The sequence below is a fragment of the Ranitomeya imitator genome, chromosome 9 (genome assembly GCF_032444005.1).
Source record: "Ranitomeya imitator isolate aRanImi1 chromosome 9, aRanImi1.pri, whole genome shotgun sequence".
NCBI lineage: Eukaryota > Metazoa > Chordata > Amphibia > Anura > Dendrobatidae > Ranitomeya > Ranitomeya imitator.
The window spans coordinates 118,995,782-119,011,116 of NC_091290.1; the positions used below are offsets into that span (position 1 = coordinate 118,995,782).

At 48.6% G+C, this 15,335-nt stretch overlaps 1 protein-coding gene across 2 annotated transcripts in view; it reads left to right on the forward strand.

Moving 5' to 3' along the window:
* BBS2 (Bardet-Biedl syndrome 2) overlaps positions 1–3,825 on the forward strand; it is a 39,359-nt gene extending 35,534 nt beyond the window's left edge. For both annotated transcript variants that reach the window (XM_069738666.1, XM_069738665.1), the window contains exons 16-18: positions 973–1,085; positions 1,787–1,935; positions 2,966–3,825. In XM_069738666.1, coding sequence (XP_069594767.1) covers positions 973–1,085; positions 1,787–1,935; positions 2,966–3,072 — 369 coding nt within the window. In that variant the 3' untranslated portion in view covers positions 3,073–3,825. The remainder of the gene's footprint in view (positions 1–972; positions 1,086–1,786; positions 1,936–2,965) is intronic.
* Positions 3,826–15,335: the final 11,510 nt, after the last annotated feature.

Consider the following 15,335-nt stretch of genomic DNA (forward strand, 5'->3'; position numbering starts at 1 on the left):
GCCGTAATTGTTTTGTGCAGGCCAAAACTGATTTTGACACCCATGTGGCAGCTGCGTGCAGGAGAAGATAATTATCCGAGTGATTGGAAGTGGATTCAAGAAAAGGGTGGACAGTTAGCCCATGCAACCACTGATGAGATGAAAGCGGGGGCGTAGTTGCAAAAGAGCGCTCTGAGAACCCGCACATCGCTGAGTAGTGGGTGGGCCTCCTTGACTGCTAGGCCACAGTAAGCCGGGGCCTAAATTACTAACGTAGGAGGGGCCGCAATGGCGACGGCATCCAGCTTCCACTCTGGTGATCTGCCATTGCCCTCGGACCTAGAAAGGAAAAAGGGTGAGTAACTTAAGCTCCCTGAAGATGACGTCCAGCTTCTCTTCAAGGGAGACTGTAGACACCCATCGACACCTCCGGATCCCATCCTGGGTTTGTAGACAGTCGTCACCCTTGATGCCGTCTCGGTCTGGGGGAATTTTGGGTAGGGAAAGGAAGGCTAGGACCGTCCTCCTGGCCACCTGAACACTCTTCATGCGTTAAGGGTGAGAATCGGATTACTAAAAACCACAAGGCCCTAAGGTAGAGACTGGTCAGGGACCAGACCCATGTCCGCCTCCTACTGACACTAAGCTAAAGCTGGATAGCTTACAAAAAAATGAACATATTGCACAGCAATGTAAAAATGACATTGCTATACATACACTGAATAGTGCTATGTTACTTTTTTACCCTCTTTGGGGTTCGAAACTATGAAATTATTAAAATAGTAACCTGCTCATTCTTTGGGCAGCTAAAAAAACTGAATGGAGCGGTGATCAGACATGTTCTCGAGAGACAAAATTGCGCCGTGATCGATGGGGTCTCAATTTCCCTATGGTCAGGGACCGTAACTTCCTAATTTATAATTCTGGCATGTTACAGGGCTTCTATTCATCAGATGAATGCGGTGATCTACTGTGTCGTGTTTTCCCTCACAGGTAGACGACTCCCACTGTGTACACCAGAAGCTAACTGCAGACATGGCAGATCAGTCCAACCTAGTCCGCAGCATCCTGGTGCAGGCCGAGGACTCCCGCCTCATGGGGGACATGTAAGTCTTCTGTCAGTCACACACTTACAGGTGCTTCTATACCTTCTCACTGGCGTATACGTGGCTAATCTACCGTAAATATAGTTCCCTATCACATTTTGGGGAACTTTGCTTCAATTACGTTTCGGCCTGTACGTAGAAAATGAGCGAGAGTCTGACTTGATATATTACCCAACCAGCGAATTACAAGCTGTTTGTGTGTCAACAGGAAAACAGCCTGGACAATCACTTTTAAAGGGGCTTTCCAGTCTCAGAAAACCCCTGTCCTCCGACTGCAGCTTGTTTAAAAAAAGAAACAAACAAACCGGGCTTTACTCACCCTCCTCCGGTCCAGTCCCTGCTTCTGAGGTCTGTTATTGACTACAGCATTGATGTCACGTCAACAGCGCTGCAGCCAGTCATTGAGCTCAGTGGCTCCGAGTAACTTGTGACGTCTACTCGGGCAGAGCCGCTGAGCTCACTGATTGGCTGCAGCGCTGTCGACGTGATGTCACTACTGCAGACTATACCAGACACCAGGAGCAGTGGCAGAAACTTGGTTCTGGACCCGAGAAGGGTGAGTAAAGTGCGTTTTTTTTTTTTTTTTTTAAACAAACTGCACTCAGGGTACAGAGGTTTTCTGAAATCGGAAAACCCCTGGAAGAGTCATTGCAGGTATTATGCTCACATGAAAATCACTGGATTCCTCCTTGATCATACAGGAAGAATATGAAAAAGCGTTACACCGAACTGTACGACCTCAACAAGGACCTGATCAATCGCTACAAGATTCGTTGTAACAACCATACAGATCTACTGAACAATCTCAAGTGTGTAAACCAGGCAATTCAGCGAGCCGGACGTCTACGAGGTAAGCGGGAGGCAACCAACACTGGACAAGGAAAGCAGCTGATAGGCCATTTTGTTATATTTATATGTAATATTTCTTAAAATATTAAAATATTTAATAAAAAATAACATTATAAAGGTTTATTTACTGTTAATACTTTATGTATTCAACTGAAAAATTGCGAGGGAGGGTGTTTGCCTTCACTACTGCTTTCCTGTCAAAATGAATGCAGGCATTAAAGAGAGGTGGGATTGAGGGCGGAACGGTGGCTCAGTGGTTAGCACAGTAAGGTGGCTCAGTGGTTAGCACTGTATGGTGGCTCAGTGGTTATCACTGCAGCCTTGCAGCCCTGGGGTCCTGGCTTCAAATCCCACCAAGGACAACATCTGCAAGGAGTTTGTATGTTCTCCCCGTGTTTGCGTGGGTTCCCTCCGGGTAATCCGGCTTCCTCCCACACTCCAAAGACATACTGATAGGGAATGTAGATTGTGAGCCACAATGGGAACACGGATGATAATGTCTGTAAAGCTCTGTAGAATTAATGACGCTATATAATTGAGTAAAATAAATACAATGCAGTTTAACGAAGGCAAGCCATTGGACACAGGCTCACACAATTCATGCTGGGAAGTAAAGGAAGGAAAGTTCCAGCACTTAAAGTGCTGGCAAGATGCAGAAGAAGAGAAACCGCCCATTAAAACAAGGTAGTTCTAGACCTATTGGACTGGTGTCTGCACCAAAAGCAGTTTTAACTTATGAATGAGGGCAACAAGATCAGGCTATTACTCTTTTTGGGTGAAATAACAGGAACATAATTTGGATAGCTGTGATTTTTGGGGGTCACTCCAACTTCCTTCACTGGATAGTGTAAGTACCAGGGGTTAGACCCCTACAAGACGATCATTGTCTGCCGATGGTTGTCTCTGCTAATCTGCTTGATCGTATTGCAAAGCTTGTTAAAGAATGAAAAGATCATTTGCAATGAAGCCGAGAAGAGTAATGATTATTGCTAACATTGATGGAACTTTCACATTTTTGTCTCTTTTCCTAGTGGGCAAACCAAAAGCGCAAGTGATCGCAGCGTGCCGAGACGCAATCCGGAACAACAACATCAACGCCTTGTTCAGAATCATGCGTGTGGGGGCCACGCCATCCTAGTCCAGGCCTTCAGGAATCGAGACCACTGTGATCCAGCAGACTAGAAAACCAAAGGATTGTGAGCAACAACTATTAATTCTGACAAAAGAGGCTTCATCGGAGGATTGCAGGATTATTTGGGTGGAACCGTTCCCTTGAGCCATGAGAAGAGGTGGATAGTGTGTAGAGCGAAAGGTGGGATGTAGGCAGATGCTGGGTATTGGATCCTCCTTTTTTGTATTTGTGTTATACAGTAGTTTTCTTACATTGTAAGAATGCGGATATTGTGTTATGTCCAGTGCGGGGCGTAAGAGGTGCAGAATATATGGTTTGGGATCTCTGAATCTGTGTCGTGCACCGGCCCCCTCTGGCCTTGTACTAGGCATAGGCAAAACTGCACTATCGCGATCAGTTAAAGGAGTTTTCTGGTATTTTATTTTGTAAGTCAGCCAAGGGGTGGGATGCTGGAAGTGATGACGTTCTGACCACCTGACCGTGCTACCAATCAGTAGGCTCAGCGGGCAGGTGATCGGTGGTCTTGACGTCATCCCTTCCAGGCAAATTCTGGAGATAAGCGTGTCTCCATTGTTCGTTTTAGCAGCATCTCCACCACAGCTCACTTACACAGAAAAGATTAGAAACCCCTTTAAGTCATTACATTTCTTGACAAGACAATCATTCATCGGGTTTCTACAGAGCGTTAAATCTGTGGATATTATATTTATTTTTTGGAATATTTATAGCCACATTGTGCATTAAAGTTTAGTATTTGCAGATAGTTTTTTTTTATTTTTTCATGTTTCCTTCCACTCAGAGCTATAAATCCAAGTGCACTTCACCAAAAGAGTACACCGGTAAAAGTTTTCACTCCCCATTTACTAGCACAACACCAAGAGCGTTGGGAGCTGAGCTGAGGTACTTGAGACTATGGAGCTGTGGGGTCCTGCTCTTTAAAATTGTTTACCCATGTAGGTTGCAGCTGATGGGTGGGGTACCCAAGCATTGGTCCTCAATACTAACGTCTTGGTCTACCACTCCTGGAGACATCTGCTGTGCACAAATATAGCATGGAGATGAGCCCCTTCCGTACATTGTAGGTGGTGGATGTGAACAGCATTTAAGAAGCTAGAAACTGGTGATCCATCATCCCTTTGACCTGATCTACTCAAGCCTCAACCACCAGGTTTGTGTAATGGTGATGAGTGAACGTGCTAGGATAAGGTGTTATCTGAGCATGCTCTTGCGCTAACCTTCGCGTCTTTTGTGTGCTCGAAAAATATGTTCGAGTCCACGCGGCTGCATGTCTCGCAGCTGGTCGACAGCCCCAACACATGCAGGGATTTCCTAAAACAAATACTACAAGCAAAAAATAAATAAAAGTGTGGACAGTATATATTATATACGCACATATACATATATACACGTAATTGCTTTCAGAATTTGGCAACTGAAACATTTATTTTTGGGGGGGACGTTTCAATAAAACAAAAATGATATGACTTTGGGTTCGCCATAACTGAACTAACCTGTACAACAAAGTTGTCAGGTCGTGTTTTTTTTTTTTTTACCACAATTGAATGTTGTATAAACAAAATCCACTGTTTTCTGTATTATTTTTGTTGGGGGGGGGGGGGGGGGGGTGGGGGGGGGGAAAGTTTCTTTTTTTTTTTTTGGGGGGGGGGGGGGGGGGGATTTTTCACCATTTCACCACACTTGGAATTTTTAGTACATTATATTTTAAAGGAAATGGTATAATTTAAAACAGATTCACCCCGCAATGTGCAAGCCCTCATCAGACATAGCTATGGCTCTTGTAAGAAAGGAAAAGTGTGGGGGGGAACCGGTCCATTAACATGTCAGTGCTGTATTTTGCATGGTAGATGAAGACTGTAAAAAAAAAATGTGAATGAACAGTGAAGGTGCAAATATAATTTTCTGTGTGTTAAAAAAAAAGAAAAGAAAAAGTTTTTATAGGGGAACTACGAGAACAAAACCATAGGACATGAACAAGTAAAATCGGGGCCTATCCTGTGCCCAGTCCGACTGTGTTACATGGAGGTAAAGGTTCCCTCTTTTGCTCCTTGCTATTTTAGTATAGGGAGAGAAGAGGTGTAGTGCACGGTCATACTTATCTATGGGGCTAACTCAATTGAGCCGCTTCGATAAAAAGATCCCTGGTTGTTGCCCTACGCAAACAGCGCCACTTTATACCATGGGTGGTGCCTGGTGTTACAGCTAAGCTGCAGTCACTTTTAGGGTATGTGCACACGATGTGGATTTTGCTGCGGATCCGCAGCAGTTTCCCATGAGTTGACATTACAATGTAAACCTGTGGGAAACAAAAAATGCTGTGCACATGCTGCGGAAAAAACCACGCGGAAACGCAGCGGTTTACATTCTGCAGCATGTCACTTCTTTCTGCGGATTCCGCAGCTGCTCCTATAGAAAACCGCAGTTGTAAAACCGCAGTGAAATCCGCAGCAAAAACCGCAGCGTTTTTGCCCTGCAGATTTATCAAATCCGCTGCGGAAAAATCCGCAGTGGACCATTCTGCGTATGCACATAGCCTCTATAGGGAATCTGCAATAGTATACACAGCCCGTGGTAAAGATGCTATGTCAGTGTATTCTGCTAATATTTATTTTTCAATACATTAGTTCTTACCAAATCATACTCTCAGTGCAAACTGTTGAAAAAAAAAAAAAAAGAAAAACAAATGCACCAGTGATGATCAGTGGGCTACTATAACTTTATAAGGACATGGTTGAGGTGGAAATACAGAATGTTTAAATCATGTAAAAGGGGTTTCTCACATTGAGTCTTCAGGAGCACAGCACTCCCCTGTCTTGTCGGTGGGCAGTGTGCTCCTGAAGACTGACAGGTCGTTCCGGGTTACTCCACTGCCCTGAAATGAGTGCTCTCCAAAAGCTGCCAGCAGAAGCGGTTTTGACTCTACACCAGTGTTTCCCAACTCTGGTCCTCAAGAGCCACCAACAGGTCATATTTTCAGGATTTCCTTAGTATTGCTCAGGTGATAATTACCTTACCTGGAAAGGCAAGAATTCCTTAACCTGTGCAATACTAAGGAAATCCTGAAAACACAACCTGTTGGTGGCTCTTGAGAACCGGAGTTGGGGAGCACTGCTCTACAGCATCAGAGGGAGCTTTGAAGCTGGGTGAGCGTCAATGGATCCCTTCAATGGATCGTAATGATTGAGATTGTTTCCTCGTGACATATTGTACTTCTTGATAGTGGTCAAATTTGTCCGATACGACTTGCGTTTGTGAACATATCGGAAATTTAGCAGTTTTCAAAATTTTCATTTTTATGCCCTTAATATAAGAGAGTTATATCGCACAAAATAGTTAATAAATAACATTTCCCACATGTCTACTTTACATCAGCACAAGTTTTAAACAATATTTTTTGTTTTGTTAGGAAGTTAGAAGGGTTAAAAGGTTATCATAAATTTCTAATCTTTCAACAAAAACTTACCACATCACAATTGATATGACTTTGAGGAGCCTATATGACAGAAAATACCCAAAAGTGACACCATTAAAAAAAAAATGCACCCCTCAAAGTGCTTAAGGCTACTTTCACACTAGCGTCGTACTCGGCCGTCGCAGTGCGTCGGGCCGACGTACCGACGCTAGCAGTGGATGTGCCGCACAACGGGGGCAGCGGATGCATTTTTCCAGCGCATCCGCTGCCCCATTGTGAGGTGCGGGGAGGTGGGGGTGGAGTTCCGGCCGCGCATGCGCGGTCAGAAATGGCGGACCGTCGGCAGCAAAAAACGTTACATGTAACGTTTTTTGCAGCCGACGGTCCGCCACAACCGTCGCAGGACGGTTGCGACGTGTGGCAATGCGACGCTAATGCAAGTCAATGGAGAAAAAAACGCATCCTGCAAGCACTTTTGCAGGATGCGTTTTTTCTACAAAACGACGCATAGCGACGTGCAGTGTACCATTTTCAAGAAGTTTATTAACCCTTCAGGTGCTTCACAGAAATTAATGCAACGTGGAAGGAAAAAAAAGTAAGATTTTACTTTTTTCACAAAAATGTTAATTTAGCCCCCCCAATTGTATTTTTACTAGGGTAACAGAAGAAAATGAACACAAACGTGTTGTGCAATTTCTCCTGAGTACGTCAATACCTCAAATGTGGGTGGAAATCTACTGTTTGGGCGCATGGCAGAGCGGACGCCATGTTGCGTTTGGAGAGCCCCTGTTGTGACTAAACAGTGGAAACCCCCCCACAAGTGACCCCATTTTGGAAACTAGTCCCCCCCCTAAGGAATTTATCTTTCTAGAGGCATAGTTATAGTAATAATAATGCTTTACTATGATTTTACTGGTGTATGAATTTATAATGTGGTGGTATGTGTAATTTGTGCGGAGTACATCAGATTACAAAAAAGTGTGTTGTGACAGAGTAAAACCAAATTTTATTAATCTATGGACGTGTGGTACGCTTTGAAGCAGTCCTTAATGCAAAGGCCAGGTTTCACAATGGTAAATTGTGTCTTTTCGGATTCCTCTCTAGGAGCGTTCTCTGCATCTTTTTTGTGATCCATCAGTCCCTAAATGTGACCCCCCCCACAGCCCTCCATACAGTATAATGGCCCCACACCACTCCACACTGTATAAAGTCTCCCACTAGCTGTCCAAACAGTCCAATAGCCCTCTACACAGTATTATGGGCCCCACACAATCCTCTACTGTATAATTGCTTGCATAAATTATAGCGGCCCCCAAATAGCCATCCAAAAAGTATAAAGGTTCCCTCATAGCCCTCCAAATGTTATAATGGCCCCTACATTGCCTTCTATATAGTATAATGCATCCCCCATAATCCTCCATATAATATAATGCACTCCCATATTCCTCCATATAGTACAATGAAACCCATAGTACTCCATATAGTGCACGTCCCACTCCTCCATACAGTATAATGTGCCCCATAGTCCTCCATACAGTATAATGTGCCCCATAGTCCTCCATACAGAATAATGCACTCATAATCCTCTATATAATGCACCTCCATTTATAAAGCACTTCCCATAGTCCTCCATATAATATAATGTACTCTATAGTCCTCCATATAGTATAATGTATCTCCATGTTAGTATAATGCACAGATGAAATCCTTTATATAACATAGAGCCCATAGTCCTCCATATAGTATAAAACTCATGCAATAGGCCTCTCATCATTGCTAGCGGGGGGCTCCTGTGGGGCCTGCATTGTAGGTAATTGCACTTCTGGCAGAGGGTCATCTGTTGACCTGTAGCTTTTTTTTTTTTTTTTGCAGTTAAGTAAAGCAAAATGTGGAATTGGAGGAGGTACCCGACGCTAGCAAGAAACCCCGATGTTAGGCATATAAATATAAGGTTTCCGGGTGTGGGGTTGCTGAGGGGAGGTTCCTATGCCTATAGTAACAGAGCCTAGCTGTTCCTGGAGAGGTAATGGTCCTAACAAAAATTAAGGAAAAAAAATAAAAAGACCCCCTAGAGGAGAAAACAGGAACCATAGTGCTGGAGACTGATACCTGATGGATGTAGAACAGAGAGCTGTAGAAGGAGAAGGATGGCGCCATAAGAGAGAGGAGCAGAGGACACAAACCTGCAGCTGTAATGGGCCAGGAAGAAGAGCAAGCGGTAAGACCATTGCTATGGGTAGCCTTCTATGTAGATGAGGCGCTCTGCTTCTAGCGCCTCCTCCCACCCACATAGGCGATGTTACCCTACTTTCTACAGCTACACCTCTCTTAGTAACGGGATACTCTGCCTCCACCAAATACCGATTTTTACCCAAGAATTTTGATAATTATTGATCAATTGTGGCAGAGAAAGAAGCAAATCTCTCTGATAAGATATATTACAAAGTTGCTTATTTTCACGTGCACTATTGATTTAGGACATAAGCATAATCATCAGTTTAATGTTAACTTTTTTTTTCTGCCCAGTGTCAGCCTCATAATGGCGACAATGTGTGAAAAACGCAGCACGGCACTCATCAAATCGGCATTGTGTGACCATTCCTATTTCAGGGTTATCCAGCGCCCCTCTTTGAGGCGATACCAATATGGCATCTAGTAGCCACTTGCCAGGTATTATGCACTCTCCCGATTCTAGTTGTGGGCACAGTACCGAGGTGGGGGGCATGTGAGCTGGCGGATGCCAAGTCAGTAGTATCTCACCTTCTCCTGTGACAGAAACCTGATGACCAGCGATAAATGCCAAAAGTGAGGAAACTTTAGAAATCCTGTTAATTTGAATGCACGGTATTGCAGGAATTGTGAAAACAGGATTTTTGGTTGCTTACCGTAAAATCTGTTTCTCGGAGCCTTCATTGGGGGACACAGGAACCATGGGTGTATGCTGCTGCCACTAGGAGGCTGACACTATGCAAATAAAAAGTTAGCTCCTCCTCTGCAGTGTACACCCCACCGACAGGAAGTAGGATCTTCAGTTAGTGAGAAAGCAGTAGGAGAAGAAACGTGTAAAAGAGAAGGATAATATAATAATAATAAACTTTATATAGCGCCAACAAAATCCATGGCGCTTCACAGATTAACAGCTTCAAACACTCAGGGTGTTCAAAGAACTCAAACGTAGACAGTAAACAGAGCTGTTCAACTTGGGAGGGTGCTGTGTCCCCCAATGAAGGCTCTGAGAAACAGATTTTACGGTAAGCAACCAAAAATCCTGTTTTCTCTATCGCCTTTCATTGGGGGACACAGGAACCATGGGACGTCCCAAAGCAGTCCCTGGGGTGGGAAAAAACAGACTTCCATCAGGCCAGAGGACTCACCACTGCCGCCTGCAGGATCCTTCTGCCCAGGCTGGAGTCCGCCGTAGTTCGGCGAAACGTGTGGATGGAAGACCAGGTTGCCGCTTTGCAAAGCCGTCGGCGAAAGCCCTGTGACGTACCGCACTGGAAGCGCCGACTGCCCGGGTAGAGTGAGCCTTCATCTCAGGAGGGGGCCCCCTGTGCTTGACCCGGTAAGCTTCCAAAATTGCCATTCTGATCGAGCGAGCAATCGTCGCCTTGGAAGCCGGCAGGCCTCTACGCACGCCATCAGGGATGGCGAAAAGAGAATCCATCTTTCGGAAAGCGGCCGTGCTAGCCAGGGAGATCCTCACTGCCCTGACGAGGTCCAGCCTGTTCAACGATCGCTCCAGAGGATGAGTCGGAGCTGGACAAAAGGAAGGTAGAACGAAGTCCTCGTTGAGGTGGAAAGATAAAAACCACCTCGAGAAAGGAAGGAAGGCGGAGGCCTGGGACCACCTTATCCTGGTGGAAAAATCAAGAAAGGAGGACGGCAGGAAATGGCCGTCACCTCAAAAACGCGGCGGATCGAAGAGATGGACCTGAGAAAAACCACCTTCCGAGATAGAACTGACAGGGAAAACTCCCTGAGAGGCTCAAAGGGGAGAACCCCTAAGAACAACCAACACAACCTTTAAATCCCATGAATCCACAGAGGCCCTGAACGGAGGGACAGCGTGGACTACTCCTTGAAGGAAAGTCTTAACCTGTGGCTGAGGAGATAAGTCTTCTTAAAGGGAAGAGCGCAGGAGCCTGGCCCTTTTGAGAACTGAGAGCGAAGCCCGAATCCAGTCCTGCCTGAAGGAAAACCAAATGGAAGGCAGGGAAAAGGGACATAGGTGAAAAGCGGTTGGACTCGCATCAGCAAAGTAAGCCTTCCAGGTACAATAGTAGATCCTGGAAGAAGACGAAGGCTTCCTAGCCTGGATTATAGTGTGACTCATCCGGGCCGAAAGGCCGTACACTCTTAAAAACAGTGGAGTCCACATCCACGCCGTTAAACTGAGCGACCGATAATTCGGGTGGCAGATCGGACCCCGAGACAGCAGACCGGGGTCCGTTTGGAAGGCACCAGGGGTGTCCGCGAGAAGATAGACGATGTCTGCAAACCAAGACCTCCAGGGTCAATCCGGGACGATCAGAATGACCGGCACCCATCCCGCCTTGATCTTTTTCGACAGTTTGGAAAGCAAGGGAAGGGGTGGGAACCGATAGGGGAGCAGGAACTGCGACCAAGGAATGGCCAAAATGTCAACACCACTGTGAGAGGATCACGGGACCCTGGGCCAACCCGAGGGACCTCCTGTTCAATCGGGACGCCATGAGGTCCACCTCTGGAGTCCCCCATCGAAGAGCAATCCGACGGGAAACCTCCTGAAGTACCATTCCCCTGCCGCGAGGCCCTCGAAGCCGAGGAAGTCGGCGGCCTAAATGTCCACGCCGGGGACATGCACTGCGGAGCTCACCAGGACCGTTGCCTCTGTCCAAAGGAGGATCCTGGAATCTCGGCCGAGGCCAGAGAACGCCGAGTACACCCCTGGTGGTAGTGCCTGGTGGTACTGCTGTGTCATTGTCTGTCTGGGTTCGAATTGGCAGGCTGCTGAGAATACTTACCCAGTGAAGGCAAGACGGAAAGATGATCCGGAACTCGAGAACATTGATCGGCAAAGAGGACTCCTGCACCGACCAACAACCCTGAAAGAACAGGAGACAAAGCCCCGCGCCTCCGCCGAGCGGGCTGGCGCCCGTCGTCACCACCTGCCAGGGAACTGGAAGGAAGGATATGCTGAGAAGGATCTACTCTGGGATAAGAGAAGTGACCTCGGCCACCAGTCGAGGAACCATTTGACCCGGGAGAAAACCGGATCGGACGATGCAGGGAGAAGACAGACCTGTCCCCTGTGATAGAATAGCCTGCTGAAGAAGTCTTGAATGAAACGGGCGAAGGGAAAATTGCTTCCGATGTTGCAACCAACCTCCTTAGGGCCTTTAAGGCCCATCGGAAAGGAGGGGAGCCGAGAACCCTGGAGCAAGTGAACTTCCTGACAAAGGAGGGATATCTTGTCTTCGGGAAGGAAGACTCTGGTCCGACAAGTGTCGAAGAACATGCCCGGAGATACGAGGCGCTGAACAAGACGGAACTTCTTCCTGTTGACGAGCCACCCGCAACAGTTAGAATGTCGGGAAAGATGGATAGACTTTCGGGTGCCTGAAACCGAAATTCCTGAGCCTCCATGGAAGCGATTACTGAACGAGGGGATATCGTCCTGAAGTGTCTCCGACGAAACTTCTTGTTCAGCAAATTGAGATCCGGACTGGGACGACCCTTGTCGTTCTGTCAGTACAAAAGGATTCGAAGAGAAGCCTGTGAACCGTTCCTGTTCTGGGACGGGAACGATTACTCCGGATTTAAGGAGGGAAACAATGGCAGTAAAGAAAACCCGGGACTAGAGCGGGGTCTCTCGTAGGTTGGGATTTGAAGAAAACGATCCCAGGACCGTGAAAAGAAGATTTTGTGTCTAGAGGGAACAGGTGCCCTGGCCCATGCGACCTCTGCTGAGGAGACCCAGACGTCCCTGAGGAACAGGAGACGGTTGCCTAGTCTGAGAAACGGGCTGGGGTCTAGTCGTGGGTCATGCCTAGGTGGAACTTCCAGTCCTGGACCTGGAGAATCCACCTTAGGAGTAGCGGGCACGCCAGGGAAGAGTGAGCCGAAGAAAACCTTCTTCTCTTAACATGCCTGTGGCCTCTGCAGTTGCGAAGAAGAATCTGATGCCGCAAACTACGAGAAAGGTCGAAAAGACCAAAGTAGCCGCCTAAGGGGAAGTAGGTGAGGTCTGGAGAAGGGGACTGGTGCCCCCAGTGGCGTCCTTAATAATTTGGTCCAGCTTGGAACCGAAAGGACGTGAACCTTGAAAAGGCAGGCTAGTGAGGGACTTCTTCGATGACTCGAGTCAAACAGTGCGACAGCTGGCAACGACATTACTGGGCGCCCGTGCGGCAGAAGACGCGACGTCCCGGGAACAAATTATTCCCCGGCATGAGTAATCTGGGTGGCAAGTTCCGCCAGCCGGCCTGACGGAGCTCCAGCTTGAATGCCCCAACGGAGTTGTTTAGCCCCTCAGATACAGACTTCGAAACCCATGAGGAAGCCAAAGCCGGGCATTGGGATGATGCGGCAGTTTCGAAGGCCGACTTCACGAAGGATTCCATGATCCTATCGATGGAATCTTTCAGAGCCGCCCACCGGACAGCGTAAGGACTGTGTTGGCGGCAAGTCTAGCGGCCGACGGATCCACAGGGGGAGAGGTCGTTCTCTAACGCCTCTCATTCCGGTTGGCAATGAGATCCGGAGGAAAGAGATATGAGCGTCTTGCTTGTCTCTTTGAGAACGTCTGGTCGAATTCGCTCTCTCTGGCCAGAAGCTCCTCGAATTCAGGATGAGGAGCAAATACCTTGGGAGGTAGTTTAGACCGTCTAAACGAAACCGCCTGATCTGCGGGTTTCGTAGAGGAATCTTCGATGCCACAGGTCTGATTGGTCGCTCCAATGAGGCTTTGAACCATATCCCTCATGTTAGCGACTTGGTTCGAATCCGGCCCCAAATTATCCTCCGAAGGCGCATCAGAGAAGCCTCGCCTGACTCAGCGGATGAGGATCGGGAGGACGCCGACCGCAGAGGAGGACCGAGTGGCGAGATGGAGCGAGAAGAGGACTCAGACCGGCGTTCCTGTCTGGACCTTTTGCAGCTAGCCTTGGAAGGCTTGGACGGAGCTTCCTGCGACCCGGTGGCTACTGCGGGGGTCTGCAGGGGTAACCGATCCAGCACGGAAACCAGGGTTTGAGACACCCCTGTTAAATTGGCCACCGATTGAGACAGAGAGGAGGCCCAGCCTGGGATGGGTATCACTCTGGGGCGGATCGGCTGGGGGATCCTGGGCGGTGGGAACAATCGGGTTGCTGCAGGACAGACATAGCGGAGTGTCAGTCTGCGGTGCAGAGCTACTTACGGCAGACGAAATCCGGAGGAAGCTGTCCGGCTAGATGGTATGGACCTCCGGCGAGAAATAGACCCTTAGGCAGGAGGGTGGTAAGGCCTGCTGCCGTAATCTTGATCGATCTGCGTTGCTTAAAATTAACTTTCATTGCTGGGGTTCGAACTCACAGCTCTCTGTTTGCAAGCCTGCACACCTTACCACTGTACTATCTCACTCTCTTGTTCCGGAGGAGGGGACTCGTGGTTCAGGAGTCCCAAGATGGCGCCGGTGGGAGGAGAAAAGGCGGTTCTCAGTGAAATTGTCGGGCGGGAGAAAAGCCCGCCCGACGAACAAGGAAGGGGGGCGGAGTCCGGCACCGGAAGTAGGCCCAGGCAGAAGCCGGGGCCTAAATTAGCGATCGGTGACCGGCATGGAAGGGCCGCAGCGGAGAACCGTGCGCTGCAGAAGGCGATGGTGAGCGGCCGCCTACAGCGGCGGGAGCAGCGCAGCCGCAGGTCCCAAGCGGTGTGGCGGTCTGGCAAGCCGCCGCGCTGAGGGAGGATGAGCGGCACTGTAAGCGGCCAGAGGGACGCAGCTGCAGGGGGCCCGAAGCGATGCGGCGGCCGGCAAAGCCGCCGCGCTGAATAGAAATGAACGGCCGCATACAGCGGCCGGAGCAGGGAAGCCAGAGAGGGCCGAAGCGATGTGGCGGCTGGCAAAGCCACCACGCAGAAAAGAAATGAACGGCCGGAGCAGGGGAGCTACTGAGGGCCGAAGCCACCGCGCTGAAGCTGGGGCTGGGAAGCCTGCAGGACTCGAGGTGGAAATGTCCCCCCCCGAGCAAGGCCACGCAGATAGCGTGCCTGGACAAGAAGCGGCGCGGTGGTCCGTAAAGGCAGCCGCGCCGGAACAGGGAGGCCGCATCCACGGAAGTGGCGTGGCTGAAAAGAGATGCGATTCGCATCAGAAAACCCCCCTAAATAGGATTTTTTTTTTTTCTGGGATCCAGGGAAGCCACAGGGTGGGGCGGGAAAATACTCACCTAAAGATCCCCCGCCGGTACTAACCTGGAAGGAATGAGACGTCCACGGAGCTGATGGACGTCCTCGTCTCCTCCGACCGACAGGCTCTGGTGGGCGAGTGGGTGGGGGACGGAGCCAGTACCGGACTTCTGAGCACGCTTGTGTGCTAGGATCTTGGTCCTGGAGAGGAATCTATGAGGATACGGGGTGACAGTACACGCCGTACTCATAGTCCGCATAGTGGGACTACAGGTGTGACTGTTCACCCTGTATCCCTCCGGAAAAACCTGAAGGGAAACGACGCACATTGAGGTAGATAAGGGTCTAATGAAAGACCCGTGTCCACCTCCTACTGACACTAAGCTAAACTGAAGATCCTACTTCCTGTCGGTAGGGTGTACACTGCAGAGGAGGAGCTAACTTTTTATTTGCATAGTGTCAGCCTCCT